Genomic DNA, 17888 nt, shown 5'->3' with positions numbered 1-17888 from the left:
TTCCATGTCATGTGACTGTTGTTCCATGTCATGTGACTGTTGTTCCATGTCATGTGACTGTTGTTCCATGTCATGTGACTGTTGTTCCATGTCATGTGACTGTTGTTCCATGTCATGTGATTCCATGTCTCTTTTTATTGACCTTTGACACAAGCTGACAACTTCCCCGGTGTTGTAGTGTAGCTTGTGTGTGTGCCATGAAGCCATCCTCCATGATGGAATGTTTGCAGGTGACAGAATGAACTGAGCCTGCTAGCTTGAGGATGTTGATTAACTGCAGTCACGTCCACTTCCTGTTGGCAACCTTTCACAATAATGTGCTGATGGTATGTTGTGTGAAGTATAAATGTAGGTTTACTTCACTAAAATCAGTTGTTTGTGTGTTTGTTTGTTTTTTACATCGGCCTGCATAATCAGAGGAAACAGCATGTAGGTATACACACACACACACACACACACACACACACACACACACACACACACACACACACACACACACACACACACACACACACACACACACACACTGACTTCCATCTTGTCTCCTGCTCATGTTTCTTTTCCCGTGCTTGGTGTGTTCTTGGTGTGCTGATGACGACAACAACAACAACAACAACAACATGACAACAACAACATGACAACAACAACAACAACATGTGGTCTACAGGGGAGGTTCTCTTCCAGATGGCCGAAGTGCACCGGCGGATCCAGATGCAACTGGAAGAGATGGTGAGCCCAGCTGTCACACTAAATACTTTTACGAGACACTTTCTGCTTTAGCATGCTAACATATGTTAGCACCGAAGGCTACATGAACTATATATTAGCTTTATGCTAGCATTAATAATTACATTAGCATTGTTTTAGCGTCAAAGGCTACATTAGCATGAATTGATGAAGGTGGACCCGACTTAAACAAGTTGAATAAAAGATTGGGGTGTCACCATTTAGTGCTCAATTTTAGCATTGTGTTAGCACTAGAGCAGGGGTGTCCAAACTTTTTCCGCTGAGGGCCGCAGACTGAAAAATCAAAACGTGCGGGGGCCATTTTTTTATTTTCTCAAAGCAATACATTATTTGCTGTTTTTCACCTTTATGGCTGTCCTCAAGTTTGGTCCCCGGTCATAAAAATGTTAGAAATAAGTCATTAATTATTATTTTTTTCATTTAATGCTTGAATCTCGAGATCAACTTCTGGTCTGTCTGTCGTTATAACGTTTTTTAGGGTCCGCCCTGCAATGGCAAAGGACATCCATGTCCTTTGCCATGGCAAGGACCCTATTGAATCTGCTGCGTTTTATTATTATTAGGGTCCGCCCTGCAATGGCAAAGGACATCCATGTCCTTTGCCATGCAAGGACCCTATTGAATCTGCTGCGTTTTATTATTCTTTCTTTCTTTCTTCCGCACCGTCGCGCCCCAATTTCACCCTCTTAACATATTTCAAAACTCACCAAATTTGACACACACGTCGGTCTTTCATGCCTTCCCAACATATTAGGGAGCCAAATCATAAAAATCAAAATTGCGCAATAGCGCCCCCTAGGAAGAAAAAAAAAAGAGACTGCTTGTAACTTCCGTTAGGAATGTCGTAGAGACATGAAACAAAAACCTCTATGTAGGTCTGACTTCGACCTAAATTTCATAATTGTATATTCTAGGGCAAAAATTTACAGAAATTTTGCAAAAACCCATTCAAAGCAAAATTTTCACAAAAAATGCTATTTTTGCCTCTTTGAGCTGTAATTTGACCCCCTTAGAATGCTTCAAAACTCACCAAACTTGGCACACACATCAGGACTGGGAGAAATTGTGATTTAATGAAAAAAAAAAATCATAAAACTCAAAATTGCGCTCTACAAAATTTTTTGAATGAAACACAGAAAAAACTGCTTCTAGGAAGAAAACACAGACAAAACTGCTTGTAACTTCCGGTAGGAATGTCGGAAAGACATGAAACAAAAACTTCTATGTAGGTCTTACTTAGACCTACATTTTAATAATTGACAGCTAGCAGAAATAATCAACAGGAAGTTGGCAATTACCCCTTCAAAATAAAAGTTTTCGTGAAAACCCGTCACCTTTTTCAAATCGAAACTCCTCCCAGTGCGTTTGTCGTTTCGGCTTCAAACTCGCACAGGAGAGAGATTGAACCCTTTTAAAAAAAGTGGTCGGACAAAATTGTGATAAGTTTTAAGGGTTTGATTTTACGCGCCTTCAAAGACGCCCTGCGCAAAGTTTCCTAAAAAATGTCATTTTTGCCTCTTTGAGCTGTAATTTGACCCCCTTAAAATGCTTCAAAACTCACCAAACTTGGCACACACATCAGGACTGGCAACAATTGCGAGCTGATAAAAAAACCAAACTCCAAAACTCAAAATTGTGCTCTAGCGCCCCCTAGGAATACAACACAGACAAACTGCTCCTAGGAAGAAAACAAAGACAAAACTGCTTGTAACTTCCGGTAGGAATGTCGTAGAGACATGAAACAAAAACCACTATGTAGGTCTGACTTAGACCTACATTTCAATAATTAACATACTTTGGCAAAAATCAACAGGAAGCTTGATATTTTCACTTCAATACAACAACTGCATTACTTTCACAATGCATTAAATAGTGTCACCAAGGCTTCTCCTGCCGTGGGGCTCGGGGACAGCAACCCAAGGCGCGTTCGCGCCTTCGCACCCTAATTTGACCCCCTTAACATGCTTCAAAACTCACCAAAATTGACACACACATCGGTATGAAGCAGCAGACCAACTTATTAAGCAACCAAACCCCAAAAATGAAAATTGCGCGCTAGCGCCCCCTAGGAAGAGACAAAAAACAGACTGCTTGTAACTTCCGTTAGGAATGTCGTAGAGACATGAAACAAAAACCTCTGTGTAGGTCTGACTAAGACCTACATTTCCAATAAAAAATGTCTATACCCAAAATCAACAGAAATTTTGCAAAAACTCATTCAAAGCAACATTTACGCAAAAAACGCTATTTTTGCCTCTTTGAGCTTTAATTTGACCCCCTTAAAATGCTTCAAAACTCACCAAACTTGGCACACACATCAGGACTGGCAGAAATTGCGATCTAGTGAAAAAACCAAACCTTAAAACTCAAAATTGCGCTCTATTGCAATTTTTGAAAAAAACACAGAAAAACTGCTCCTAGGAAGAGGAAACGGATAAAACTGCCTGTAACTTCTGGTAGGAACGTCGGACAGACATGAAACAAAAACCTCTGTGTAGGTCTCACTTAAACCTACATTTTGATAGGTGGCATCTTTCAGTTAAAATCAACAGGAAGTTGGCAATTACCCCTTCAAAATAAAAGTTTTGTAAAAAGCCGTCACCTTTTTCCAGACAAAACTGCTTGTAACTTCTGTTAGGAATGTCGTAGAGACATGAAACAAAGACCTCTATGTTGGTCTGACTAAGATCGGGACTCGGGACACGGCGGCGGCGGCGGCGGCCAACGGCGGACCCGACCAACGCTGCTTGCAGCTTTAATTATTATTATTCTTTCTTTCTTCCGCACCGATACTCGCATATGCGCTGTATTTTGACCCACTGACCATGCCTCAAAGCACACCAAAATTGACACACGCGTCGGTGAGGAGTTTCTCCCCAACATATTAGGGAGCCGAACCAGAAAAATCAAAATTGCGCTCTAGCGCCCCCTAGGAAAAGACAAAAAATGGATTGCTTGTAACTTCCGGTAGGAATGTCGTAGAGACATGAAACAAAATCCTCTATGTAGAACTGACCTAGACCTAAATTCCCCATCAGAAACTCCTATACCTAAAATCAACAGAAATTTTGCAAAACCCTTTCAAAGCAAAATTTTCGCCTAAAATGCTATTTTTGCCTCTTTGAGCTGTAATTTGACCCCCTTAAAATGCTTCAAAACTCACCAAACTTGGCACACACATCAGGACTGGCAGAAATTGTGATCTAATGAAAAAAAAATTTTCTAAAACTCAAAATTGCGCTCTACAGAATTTTTGGAATGAAACACAGAAAAAACTGCTTCTAGGAAGAAAACACAGACAAAACTGCTTGTAACTTCCGGTAGGAATGTCGGAAAGACATGAAACAAAAACTTCTATGTAGGTCTTACTTAGACCTACATTTTAATAATCGACAGCTAGCAGAAAAAATCAACAGGAAGTTGGCAATTACCCCTTCAAAATAAAAGTTTTCGTGAAAACCCGTAACCTTTTTCAAATCGAAACTCCTCCCAGTGCGTTTGTCGTTTCGGCTTCAAACTCGCACAGGAGAGAGATTGAACCCTTTTAAAAAAAGTGGTCGGACAAAATTGTGATAAGTTTTAAGGGTTTGATTTTACGCGCCTTCAAAGATCCCCTGCGCAAATTTTCCTAAAAAAGATAATTTTTACCTCTTTGAGCTGTAATTTGACCCCCTTAAAATGCTTCAAAACACACCAAACTTGGCACACACATCAGGACTGGCAACAATTGCGATCTAGTGAAAAAACCAAACCCCAAAACTCAAATTTGTGCTCTAGCGCCCCCTAGGAATACAACACAGACAAACTACTCCTAGGAAGAAAACAAAGACAAAACTGCTTGTAACTTCCGGTAGGAATGTCGTAGAGACATGAAACAAAAACCACTATGTAGGTCTGACTTAGACCTACATTTGAATAATTAACATACTTTGGCAAAAATCAACAGGGAGCTTGATATTTTCACTTCAATACAACAACTGCATTACTTTCACAATGCATTAAATAGTGTCACCAAGGCTTCTCCTGCCGTGGGGCTCGGGGACAGCAACCCAAGGCGCGCTCGCACCTTCGCACCCTAATTTGACCCCCTTAACTTGCTTCAAAACTCACCAAAATTGACACACACATCGGTATGGAGCGGCAGACCAACTTATTAAGCAACCAAACCCCGAAAATGAAAATTGCGCGCTAGCGCCCCCTAGGAAGAGACAAAAAACAGACTGCTTGTAACTTCCGTTAGGAATGTCGTAGAGACATGAAACAAAAACCTCTGTGTAGGTCTGACTTAGACCTACATTTCCAATAAACACTTCTGTACCTAAAATCAACAGGAAGTTGGCAAAAACCCCTTCAAAACAAAATTTTCGCAAAATATGCCTTTTTTGCCTCTTTGAACTGAAATTTGACCCCCTTAAAATGCTTCAAAGTGCAAGTTAGAGCTATACAATGCCAAGCGAAAGCCATTTATCAACAACATCCAGAAACGCAAATCTATAATTTGACCCCCTTAACATGCTTCAAAACTCACCAAATTTTACACACACATCAGGACTGGTGAAAATTGCCATCCAATAAAAAACCAAACCCCAAAAATGAAAATTGTGCTCTAGCGCCCCCTAGGAAAATAAACTGATAAAACTGCTTGTAAATTCTGTTAGGAATGTCGTAGACTGATGAAACAAAAACTTCTATGGAGGTCTGACTAAGATCGGGACTCGGGACACGGCGGCGGCGGCGGCGGCGGCCAACGGCGGACCCGACCAACGCTGCTTGCAGCTTTAATTATTATTATTATTCCGCAGCTTCGAACCCTAATTTGACCCACTGACCATGCTCCAAAACTCACCAAATTTTAAACACACATCGGTAAGGCTTGGCAAAAACACATATTAAGCAACCAAACCCCAAAATACAAAATTGCGCGCTAGCGCCCCCTATGAAAAAAAAAAAAAAAACTGCTTGTAACTTCCGTTAGGAATGTCGTAGAGACGTGAAACGAAAACCTCTATGTAAGTCTGACTTAGACCTACATTTCATAATAGTATGTTCTCGGGCAAAAATCAACAGAAATTTTGCAAAAACCCATTCAAAGCAAAATTTTTGCAAAAAAATGCTATTTTTGCCTCTTTGAGCTGTAATTTGACCCCCTTAAAATGCTTCAAAACTCACCAAACTTGGCAGACACATCAGGACTGGCAGAAATTGCAATCTAATGAAAAAAAAACAAAAAAAAACTCAAAATTGCGCTCTAGCTTAATTTTTCAATAAAACACAGAAAAAACTGCTTCCAGGAAGAAACCACAGACAAAACTGCTTGTAACTTCGGGTAGGAATGTCGGAAAGACATGAAACAAAAACTTCTATGTAGGTCTCATTAAGACCTACATTTTAGTAATTGACAGCTAGCAGAAATAATCAACAGGAAGTTGGCAATTACCCCTTCAAAATAAAAGTTTTGTAAAAACCCGTCACCTTTTTCAAATCGAAACTCCTCCCAGTGCGTTTGTCGTTTCGGCTTCAAACTCGCACAGGAGAGAGATTGAACCCTTTTAAAAAAAGTGGTCGGACAAAGTTGTGATAAGTTCTAAGGTTTTGATTTTACGCGCCTTCAAAGAACCCCTGCGCAAATTTTCCAAAAAAATATCATTTTTACCTCTTTGAGCTGTAATTTGACCCCCTTAAAATGCTTCAAAACTCACCAAACTTGGCACACACATCAGGACTGGCAACAATTGCGAGTTAATGAAAAAACCAAACCCAAAAACTCAAAATTGTGCTCTAGCGCCCCCTAGGAATACAACACAAACAATACCCTAATTTGACCCCCTTAACATGCTTCAAAACTCACCAAAGTTGACACACACGTCGGTACGGTGTCCCTCCCCAACATATTAAGCAACCAAACCCCAAAAATGAAAATTGCGCGCTAGCGCCCCCTAGCAAAAAACAAAAACAAATCGCTTGTAACTTCCGTCAGGAATGTCGTAGAGACATGAAACTAAAACCTCTGTGTAGGTCTGACTTAGACCTACATTTCCAATAAAAAATGTCTATACCCAAAATCAACAGAAATCTTGCAAAAACTCATTCAAAGCAAAATTTTCGCAAAAAAATGCTATTTTTGCCTCTTTGAGCTGCAATTTGACCCCCTTAAAATGCTTCAAAACTCACCAAACTTGGCACACACATCAGGACTGGCAGAAATTGCGATCTAGTGAAAAAACCAAACCTTAAAACTCAAAATTGCGCTCTATTGCAATTTTTGAAAAAAACACAGAAAAACTGCTCCTAGGAAGAGGAAACGGATAAAACTGCTTGTAACTTCTGGTAGGAACGTCGGACAGACATGAAACAAAAACCTCTATGTAGGTCTCACTTAGACCTACATTTTGATGATTGGCATCTTTCAGTTGAAATCAACAGGAAGTTGGCAATTACCCCTTCAAAATAAAAGTTTTGTAAAAAGCCGTCACCTTTTTCCAGACAAAACTGCTTGTAACTTCTGTTAGGAATGTCGTAGAGACATGAAACAAAGACCTCTATGTTGGTCTGACTAAGATCGGGACTCGGGACACGGCGGCGGCGGCGGCGGCCAACGGCGGACCCGACCAACGCTGCTTGCAGCTTTAATTTAATTTTGTTGTTATGTTCATGGCCTTTATGTCAAAACCCTTATTTCTATGGCAAACACACAAACGGTGCAACATTTCCCCCCAAAACATTTCAAAGTGTAATATTTGACATGAAGTAATTGGAACCCTAATTAGGTCAATCATTCATAACAATAAAAAAAGAAAAAGAATAAGTGTTGAAAAAAAGCCAAATGTGTATTTATATATTTTTTTTACTTTTAACACTTAAGTCTGTAGATCTTTTGATCATAAGATTTTTTTTTTTCATATCTTTTTGTTTGTTTGATGCCCTTTTTGTGAAAGAAAACATTGTTTTGCACAAAATATGCAATATTCCCCCCAAATATTGTAAAGTGAAATAGTTCCAGTGAAGTAATTGCAGCCTTCAGCAGGTGAACAACAGTCCACATGGCAGCTTCTTCTTGTTACATGTCACTGTTTACTCTTTTATTACACTTTTTTATCTTTTACATTTTTATTATAGTATTTTTTAGAATGGGCTGGGGGCCATTAACAAATTAGCTGGGGGCCACAAATGGCCCTCGGGCCGCACTTTGGACACGCCTGCACTAGAGGTTACATTAGCATTAAGTTAGCATTTGAGGCTACATTAGCAATGTTTTAGCACTAGACACAACATTAGCATTGTGTTAGCACTAGAGGTTACATTAGCATTAAGTAAGCATTTGAGGCTACATTAGCATTGTGTTAGCACTAGAGGTTACATTAGCATTAAGTAAGCATTCGAGGCTACATTAGCAATGTTTTAGCACTAGAGGTTACATTAGCATTAAGTAAGCATTTGAGGCTACATTAGCAATGTTTTAGCACAAGATGTTACATTAGCATTAAGTAAGCATTCGAGGCTACATTAGCAACATTTTAGCACTAGAGTTTACATTAGCATTGTTTTAGCACTGTAAGCTATATTAAAATTGGGTTACCACAAGAGGCTACATTAGCATTGTGTTAGCACTAGAGGCTACATTAGCATTGTTTTAATACTAGAGGCTACATTAGCATTGTGTTAGCACTAGAGGCTACATTAGCATTGTTTTAATACTAGAGGCTACATTAGCATTGTGTTAGCACTAGAAGCTACATTAGCATTATATTGGCACTAGAAGCCACAATGGCATTGTGTTAGCATTAGCGGCTAAGTTAGCATTGTGTTAGCACAAGAGTTTACATTAGCATTGTTTTAGCACTAGAGGTTACATTAGCATTAAGTAAGCATTCGAGGCTACATTAGCAATGTTTTAGCACTAGAGGTTACATTAGCATTAAGTAAGCATTCGAGGCTACATTAGCAATGTTTTAGCACTAGAGGTTACATTAGCATTAAGTAAGCATTCGAGGCTACATTAGCAATGTTTTAGCACTAGAGGTTACATTAGCATTAAGTAAGCATTCGAGGCTACATTAGCAATGTTTTAGCACTAGACACAACAATAGCATTGTGTTAGCACTAGAGGTTACATTAGCATTAAGTAAGCATTCGAGGCTACATTAGCATTGTGTTAGCACTAGAGGTTACATTAGCATTAAGTAAGCATTTGAGGCTACATTAGCAATGTTTTAGCACTAGAGGTTACATTAGCATTAAGTAAGCATTCGAGGCTACATTAGCATTGTGTTAGCACTAGAGGCTACATTAGCATTGTTTTAATACTAGAGGCTACATTAGCATTGTGTTAGCACTAGAGGCTACATTAGCATTGTTTTAATACTAGAGGCTACATTAGCATTGTGTTAGCACTAGAAGCTACATTAGCATTATATTGGCACTAGAAGCCACAATGGCATTGTGTTAGCATTAGCGGCTAAGTTAGCATTGTGTTAGCACAAGAGTTTACATTAGCATTGTTTTAGCACTAGAGGCTCCATTAGCATTAAGTAAGCATTCGAGGCTACATTAACAATGTTTTAGCACTAGAGGTTACATTAGCATTAAGTAAGCATTCGAGGCTACATTAGCAATGTTTTAGCACTAGAGGTTACATTAGCATTAAGTAAGCATTCGAGGCTACATTAGCATTGTGTTAGCACTAGAGGCTACATTAGCATTGTTTTAATACTAGAGGCTACATTAGCATTGTGTTAGCACTAGAGGCTACATTAGCATTGTTTTAATACTAGAGGCTACATTAGCATTGTGTTAGCACTAGAAGCTACATTAGCATTATATTGGCACTAGAAGCCACAATGGCATTGTGTTAGCATTAGCGGCTAAGTTAGCATTGTGTTAGCACAAGAGTTTACATTAGCATTGTTTTAGCACTAGAGGCTCCATTAGCATTAAGTAAGCATTCGAGGCTACATTAACAATGTTTTAGCACTAGAGGTTACATTAGCATTAAGTAAGCATTCGAGGCTACATTAGCAATGTTTTAGCACTAGAGGTTACATTAGCATTAAGTAAGCATTCAAGGCTACATTAGCAACGTTTTAGCACTAGAGTTTACATTAGCATTGTTTTAGCACTGTAAGCTACATTAAAATTGGGTTACCACAAGAGGCTACATTAGCATTGTGTTAGCACTAGAGGCTACATTAGCATTGTTTTAATACTACAGGCTACATTAGCATTGTGTTAGCACTAGAGGCTACATTAGCATTGATTTAATACTAGAGGCTACATTAGCATTGTGTTAGCACTAGAAGCTACATTAGCATTATATTGGCACTAGAAGCCACAATGGCATTGTGTTAGCATTAGTGGCTAAGTTAGCATTGTGTTAGCACAAGAGTTTACATTAGCATTGTTTTAGCACTAGAGGCTCCATTAGCATTACGTAAGCATTCGAGGCTACATTAACAATGTTTTAGCACTAGAGGTTACATTAGCATTAAGTAAGCATTCGAGGCTACATTAGCAATGTTTTAGCACTAGAGGTTACATTAGCATTAAGTAAGCATTCGAGGCTACATTAGCAATGTTTTAGCACTAGAGGTTACATTAGCATTAAGTAAGCATTCGAGGCTACATTAGCAATGTTTTAGCACTAGAGGTTACATTAGCATTAAGTAAGCATTCGAGGCTACATTAGCAATGTTTTAGCACTAGAGGTTACATTAGCATTAAGTAAGCATTCGAGGCTACATTAGCAATGTTTTAGCACTAGAGGTTACATTAGCATTAAGTAAGCATTCGAGGCTACATTAGCAATGTTTTAGCACTAGAGGTTACATTAGCATTAAGTAAGCATTCGAGGCTACATTAGCAATGTTTTAGCACTAGAGGTTACATTAGCATTAAGTAAGCATTCGAGGCTACATTAGCAACGTTTTAGCACTAGAGTTTACATTAGCATTGTTTTAGCACTGTAAGCTACATTGAAATTGGGTTACCACAAGAGGCTACATTAGCATTGTGTTAGCACTAGAGGCTACATTAGCATTGTGTTAGCACTAGAGGCTACATTAGCATTGTTTTAATACTAGAGGTTACATTAGCATTGTGTTAGCACTAGAAGCTACATTAGCATTATATTGGCACTAGAAGCCACAATGGCATTGTGTTAGCATTAGCGGCTAAGTTAGCATTGTGTGAGCACAAGAGTTTACATTAGCATTGTTTTAGCTCTAGAGGCCCCATTAGCATTGTGCTAACATTAGCCTGGTGTGTTTTGCAGCTGAAGTCCTTCCACAACGAGCTGCTCACTGAGCTGGAGAAGAAGGTGGAGATGGACGCTCGCTACCTCAACGTAAGACCACAATGACCTTTCCACACCCCGCCCCGCCCCGCTGAGCGTGTGCTGCCCCCCTCAGGCGGCGCTGAAGAAGTACCAGACGGAGCACAGGAGCAAAGGCGAGAGTTTGGAGAAGTGCCAGGCTGAGCTGAAGAAGCTGCGGCGTAAGAGTCAGAGCAGCAAGACGCCGTCCAAGTACGGCGAGAAGGAGATGCAGGTCAGCCGCCAGCGTCCGCCTCCCCCATGCTAAAGTCACGCTAACAGTAGACCCCGCCCCCCCAGTACGTGGAGGCCGTGAACGCCAAGCAGAGCGAGCTGGACAACTACGTGGCCGAAGGCTACAGGAGCGCCGTGTCGGAGGAGAGGAGGCGCTTCTGCTTCCTGGTGGACCGCCAGTGCGCCGCCGCCAAGAACAGCGGCAGCTTCCACGGCAAGGTGAGGCAGGAAGTGGCGTGATGTAAGGCGACCTACATCTGCCGCTTCTGACGGCGCGTGGGCGCCCAAGTGTCTGCCGCCGACAGGAAGTAGCCCAAGTGCGTTGCCATGGTAACAGGAGGCTCCTGCTTGCGTCCCCCAGGGGAGGGAGCTTCTGTCCCAAAGTCTTCCTATCTGGCAACAAGCCTGCACCGACACCGCCCTCCAGTCCCTCCAGTCCCTCCAGTCCCTCCAGACCCTCCAGACCCTGCCCATGTCCCCGGCGCTGAGGCTCAGCGGAGCCGTCGGGCCGCAGGTGAGTCGCCCCCTTCAGGAGGACCGAGGCGGCGCAGGACTTATGTAAGCGTGACACACTTCTCTCCGCACGCCGCAGAGGCTGATGGAAGGCGGCGCCGGGTCGTCGAACAGCACAGCTGGCGACTACCAGCAGTGGGCGGAGTCTAAAGTGTCGACGCCCCCGCAGGTCCAGAGACACGGGGCGGACGTGTACTCCAACACGCTGCCCGTCCGCAAGGCGGCGCCCGCCAAGAGCAAAGCCTCGCTAAGTAGGACTACTTCCTGTCTTGATTTGAAAAGATGTGTAAATATGGCAATAAAATTATATTTAATAAGTTAAAAAAATAAATCAATCTACTTCCTTTTTTTTACCTTATTTTTTATTTTTTTTTACATATAAAAAAATTTTATTAAATAAAAACTTCTTTCTGTTTTTTTTTTAACACAAGTAAATCTAAATCAATTATATATTGAACAAAAATACTTGTTTTTGACTTTTTAAAAATTTAATAATTAAATAAAATTAAAAAAAGATTGCTTCCTGTTTTTATTTTATTTAAAAAACAAAAAATGATCAAATTAACTACTTCTGATTTTTATTATAAATTTAAAAAATACATTAATTACATGATTAAAATAGTTTTAAAACCTTTTTTTTCCAAAAATAAATACATGATTCAAATAAAATTTACAAAAAAATTACTTACTGTTTTTCATTTATATATTTTTTATTTGAAAATGAATAAATTATTTTATATTTAAAAAACATTTCCATTTTTTACCTTGTATCTTTATTATTTTTCAATGTATTTAATAAAATTACATCAAATAAAAACGTCTTCCTGTTTTTTATTAAAAGAAATAAGTAAATACAAATAAATATAAACAAAAAACTACTTTTTTTTTAAATTTGATAATTCAATCAAATTAAAAAAGATCATTTCCTATTTTACATTTTTTTTCTTTTATTTAAAAAAAAATTGATAAAATGTAGTATTTTTTAAAAAATTGTACATTTTTAAATGAAAACAATAAATAAATACATTAATTACATGATTAAAACCATTTTAAAATAAATACTTAAATCAAATACAATTTTATACAAAAAATACTTCCTGTTTTTCTGTCATACATTTTTATTAGACAATAAATAAATTATATTATATTTCACAACTACTTCCTGTTTTTTACCTTATTTTATTATTATTATTTGAAACACAAATAAAATTAAATCAAATAAAAACCCCTTCCTCTTTTTTATTAAAAATAAATACATAAATAAATGAAAATAAAAATACACTAAACTAAAAAACTACTTACTGTTTTTCTTTATATAAAAAATATTGATCATAAATGAAATTTAAAAAAAGACTTCCTTTTTTCTTTTACTAATTCATTTATTTAATTTAAAAAATAAATAGATAAAATATATTTTTTGAAAGACTACTTACTGGTTTGTTTTTTCTTTAAAGTAAATTTTTTTTATAAAAAATACATTAATTAAATTATTTTTAAACATTTAAACTACTTCCTGTTTATTAATTTCAAAAAGAAATATATAAATTAAATGAATAAATAGATAAAATATATTTTTTTGAAAGACTACTTAGTGGTTTGTTTTTTCTTTAAAGTAAATTTTTTTTAATAAAAAATACATTAATTAAATTATTTTTAAACATTTAAACTACTTCCTGTTTTTTAATTTAAAAAAGAAATATATAAATTAAATAAATAATATACTAAATTAAAAACTTCTTCCTGTTTTTTGCAATTAAAAAAAAATTTAATAATTACATTAAATTAAAAATGAATACTTCCTTTTTTCTTAATTTATTTATTTAATTTAAAAATTAGTTAAAATATTTTTTTAGGAATCGACTTACTAAATTTTTTTTTAAAGTGAAAAAAAACAAAACCACATTGATTAAATGATTTAGAAAAAATTTAACAACTATTTTTTTCCCTCAAAAATAAATAAAAATCATACAAAAATACTTTATTTATCGATTATTTTTTTAATTTGAAAAATAGATAAATGAAAGGATTCCAGTTGACTTCCTGTTGACTTTGTGATGTCAGACGTCCTGTAAAGGTGCTGACCGCCATCTTTGTTCCTCCCTGACAGCGGAGACGCGCACGCTGCCGCGCTCCAGCTCCATGGCGGCGGGCCTGGAGAGGAACGGGCGGCCGCGCGTGCAGGCCGTCTTCTGCCACGCGGCGGGCGACAACAGCACGCTGCTCAGCTTCAAGGAGGGCGACGTGGTCACGCTGCTGGTGCCCGAGGCTCGCGACGGCTGGCACTACGGCGAGAACGAGAAGACGCGCATGTAAGCCAGCGCTAGGGGGCGGGGGTGAGGCCACGCCCACTCTGACCTTTCTCTCCCGGCAGGCGGGGCTGGTTTCCTTTCTCCTACACCCGCCTGGTCTGCGAGGGCGACTTTCCTGCACGCAAGTACGCTCGAGGGGCGCCGCACCTTTGATGCACCTGTCGGCAAAATGACCACAGTGTGTCCTTGTTGTAGGCTCCAGCACGCCAAGAGCAGCAGCACAGGAAACCTGCTGGAGAGGGAGGGCGACACACAGCCACGCCCCCAAGGCCTCATGCCCGCCTTCTCGCAGGTCAGAACGCCACACCTCATAATTACACTACCCGTTATTCATATGAAGTCACCATCACTGCACCATCACTCTTGTGACCGCGCCGTCACTCTTGTGACCGCGCCGTCACTCTTGTGACCGCGCCGTCACTCTTGTGACCGCGCCGTCACTCTTGTGACCGCGCCGTCACTCTTGTGACCGCGCCGTCACTCTTGTGACCGCGCCGTCACTCTTGTGACCGCGCCGTCACTCTTGTGACCGCGCCGTCACTCTTGTGACCGCGCCGTCACTCTTGTGACCGCGCCGTCACTCTTGTGACCGCGCCGTCACTCTTGTGACCGCGCCGTCACTCTTGTGACCGCGCCGTCACTCTTGTGACCGCGCCGTCACTCTTGTGACCGCGCCGTCACTCTTGTGACCGCGCCGTCACTCTTGTGACCGCGCCATCACCACTCTTGTGACCGCGCCATCACTCTTGTGACCGCACCATCACCACTCTTGTGACCGCGCCATCACTCTTGTGACCGCACCATCACCACTCTTGTGACCGCACCATCACCACTCTTGTGACCGCACCATCACCACTCTTGTGACCGCGCCATCACTCTTGTGACCGCACCATCACCACTCTTGTGACCGCACCATCACCACTCTTGTGACCGCACCATCACTCTTGTGACCGCACCATCACCACTCTTGTGACCGCGCCATCACTCTTGTGACCGCACCATCTCTCTTTCCCTGCAGGCTCCCCTGGAAGACTACCAGCCCACTCGCTTCAGCAGCACCAGGTCAGCCTACATTCATCATCTTCTCAAATCAATCACATTATACATTGATCATGTTCATAAATCAATCATATTATTAATTGATCATGTTCATAAATCAATAACATATTGATCATGTTTTTAAATCAATAACATTGTAGGTTGATCCTGTTCATAAATCAATCGCATACATTGATAATGTTCATGAACCAATCACAATATAAATTGATCATGCCCTTAAGTCAATCACATACATTGATCATGTTCTTAAATCAATAACATTATACATTGATCATGTTCATAAATCAATAATATTAATTGATCATGTTCTTAAATCAGTAACATTATTAAATGATCGTGTTCATAAATCAATCACATTTTATCAATACCATAATTGATCATGTTCATAAATCAATACTATTATTAATTGATCATGTTCATAAATCAATACTATAATTACTACCTACTCAGTGGTCTAGTGGTTAGAGTGTCCGCCCTGAGATGTGTAGGTTGTGAGTTCAAACCCCGGCAGAGTCATACCAAAGACTATAAAAATGGGAGCCATTACCTCCCTGCTTGGCACTCAGCATCAAGACTTGGAATTGGGGGTTAAATCAACAAAAATGATTCCCGGGCGCGGCTCCACTGCTGCTCACTGCTCCCCTCACCTCCCAGGGGGTGATCAAGGGTGATGGGTCAAATGCAGAGAATAACACATTTCACCACACCTAGTGTGTGTGTGTGTGTGTGTGTGTGTGTGTGTGTGTGTGTGTGACAATCATTGGTACTTTAACTTTTTAACTTTAATTAATGAAGTTCATAAATAAATACATTTATTAATTGATCACATTCATAAATAAATACTATAATTGATGATGTTCATAAATCAATACATTAATTGATCATGTTCATAAGTCAATACTATTATTAACTGATCAAGTTCATAAATCAATACAATTGATGTTCATAAATCAATACTATTGATCATGTTCATAAGTCAATACTATAATTAATAATGTTCATAAATCAATACCATTATTAATTGATCATGTCCATAAATCAATACCATAATTGATCATGTTTTTAAATCAATCACATTATACATTGATCATGTTCATAAATCAATAATGATATTAATTGATCATGTTCTTCAATCGGTAACATAATTAATTGGTCACGTTCATAAATCAATACCATAATTGATGATGTTCATAAATCAATACCATTATTAATGTATCATGTTCATAAGTCAATACCATAATTAATTGATCATTTTCATGAATCAATACCATTATTAACTGATCATGTTCATAAATCAATACCATAATTGATGATGTTCATAAATCAATACCATTATTAATTGATCATGTTCATAAATCAATTCTATTATTAATTGATCATGTTCATAAATCAATACCATAATTGATGATGTTCATAAGTCAATACCATTATTAATTGATCATGTTCATAAATCAATACCATAATTGATGATGTTCATAAGTCAATACCATTATTAATTGATCATGTCCATAAATCAATACCATAATTGATCATGTTTTTAAATCAATCACATTATACATTGATCATGTTCATAAATCAATAATAATATTAATTGATCATGTTCTTCAATCGGTAACATAATTAATTGGTCACGTTCATAAATCAATACCATAATTGATGATGTTCATAAATCAATACCATTATTAATTGATCATGTTCAGAAATCAATACCATAATTGATCATGTTCAGAAATCAATACCATTGTTAATTGATCATATTCATAAATCAATACCATCAATAACTGATCATGTTCATAAATCAATACCATTATTTTTTGATCATATTCATAAATCAATACCATAATTAATTTATCATGTTCATAAATCAATACCATAATTAATTGATCATGTTCATAAATCAATACCATTTATCGATTATATTAATAAATTAATACCATAATTAATTGATCATGTTCATAAATCAATATCCATAATTAATTGATCATGTGTCTGCAGCTCTTCAGAAATCAAACTCATTTCTACAGTCTGAGACTCCGCCTCTTCAAGCTTGACCCCGCCCACGCCTGCCATGCTATGATGTCATCAGAGGGCGACATGAGTGATGCTGACAACACAATAGGAGACGTTTACTGTATTCATGTTCTTATACTCATGTAATATATTATTATTATTCATGTTATTATACTCATGTAATATATTATTATTATTCATGTCATTATACTCATGTAATATATTATTATTATTCATGTCATTATACTCATGTAATATATTATTATTAATGTCATTATAATAAATGTAATATATTATTCATGTTATTATACTCTCATGTAATATATTATTATTATTATTCTGCATGTTGTAAATAAGTCATGAATAAACATCATAAATGTCAACTTTGCTTCTGTTTCCTCCCATGAAGATGAAGATGAAGATGAGGAGGATGTAAAAAAAGATTATGTTGATAGACTATTCATGACAAGAAGAGAAAGTGAAAGTGATGACAAGAAGAGAAAGTGAAAGTGAAAGTGCTGCCTAACATGAACAGCAGTAATTAAACACTTTACTCATTCCAGAGCAGTAATCAGATTACAATTGTCTTTCCAAAGTTACTGTGGGTCGCCATGTTGATCATTTTGTCTGTTCATAAATGTGCGATACTGAAGTATCCATAGCAGATGTGTTTGTACTAACATCTATGTGCGATACTGAAGTATCCATAG

The 17888-nt window shown here is 38.2% G+C and overlaps 1 protein-coding gene across 8 annotated transcripts in view; it reads left to right on the top strand.

The window, feature by feature from the left end:
* baiap2b (BAR/IMD domain containing adaptor protein 2b) overlaps window positions 1-17675 on the top strand; it is a 43294-nt gene extending 25619 nt beyond the window's left edge. For 2 of the 8 annotated variants that reach the window (XM_061875982.1, XM_061875985.1), the window contains 11 exons: window positions 418-429; window positions 668-729; window positions 11015-11086; window positions 11151-11288; window positions 11354-11506; window positions 11649-11801; window positions 11880-12051; window positions 13908-14109; window positions 14172-14234; window positions 14305-14401; window positions 17164-17445. In XM_061875982.1, the coding sequence (XP_061731966.1) occupies window positions 418-429; window positions 668-729; window positions 11015-11086; window positions 11151-11288; window positions 11354-11506; window positions 11649-11801; window positions 11880-12051; window positions 13908-14109; window positions 14172-14234; window positions 14305-14401; window positions 17164-17325 (1286 nt within the window). In that variant the 3' untranslated portion in view covers window positions 17326-17445. Of the gene's footprint in view, window positions 1-417; window positions 430-667; window positions 730-11014; window positions 11087-11150; window positions 11289-11353; window positions 11507-11648; window positions 11802-11879; window positions 12052-13907; window positions 14110-14171; window positions 14235-14304; window positions 14402-15127; window positions 15172-17163 lie in introns of all 8 variants that reach the window. The other 6 variants (XM_061875984.1, XM_061875989.1, XM_061875987.1 and 3 more) reach the window with 6 other exon arrangements.
* Window positions 17676-17888: the final 213 nt, after the last annotated feature.

Source organism: Nerophis ophidion, linkage group LG17 (genome assembly GCF_033978795.1).
Source record: "Nerophis ophidion isolate RoL-2023_Sa linkage group LG17, RoL_Noph_v1.0, whole genome shotgun sequence".
In the NCBI taxonomy this organism is placed as follows: Eukaryota; Metazoa; Chordata; class Actinopteri; order Syngnathiformes; family Syngnathidae; genus Nerophis; species Nerophis ophidion.
This window is presented reverse-complemented; position numbering and strand designations above follow the sequence as displayed.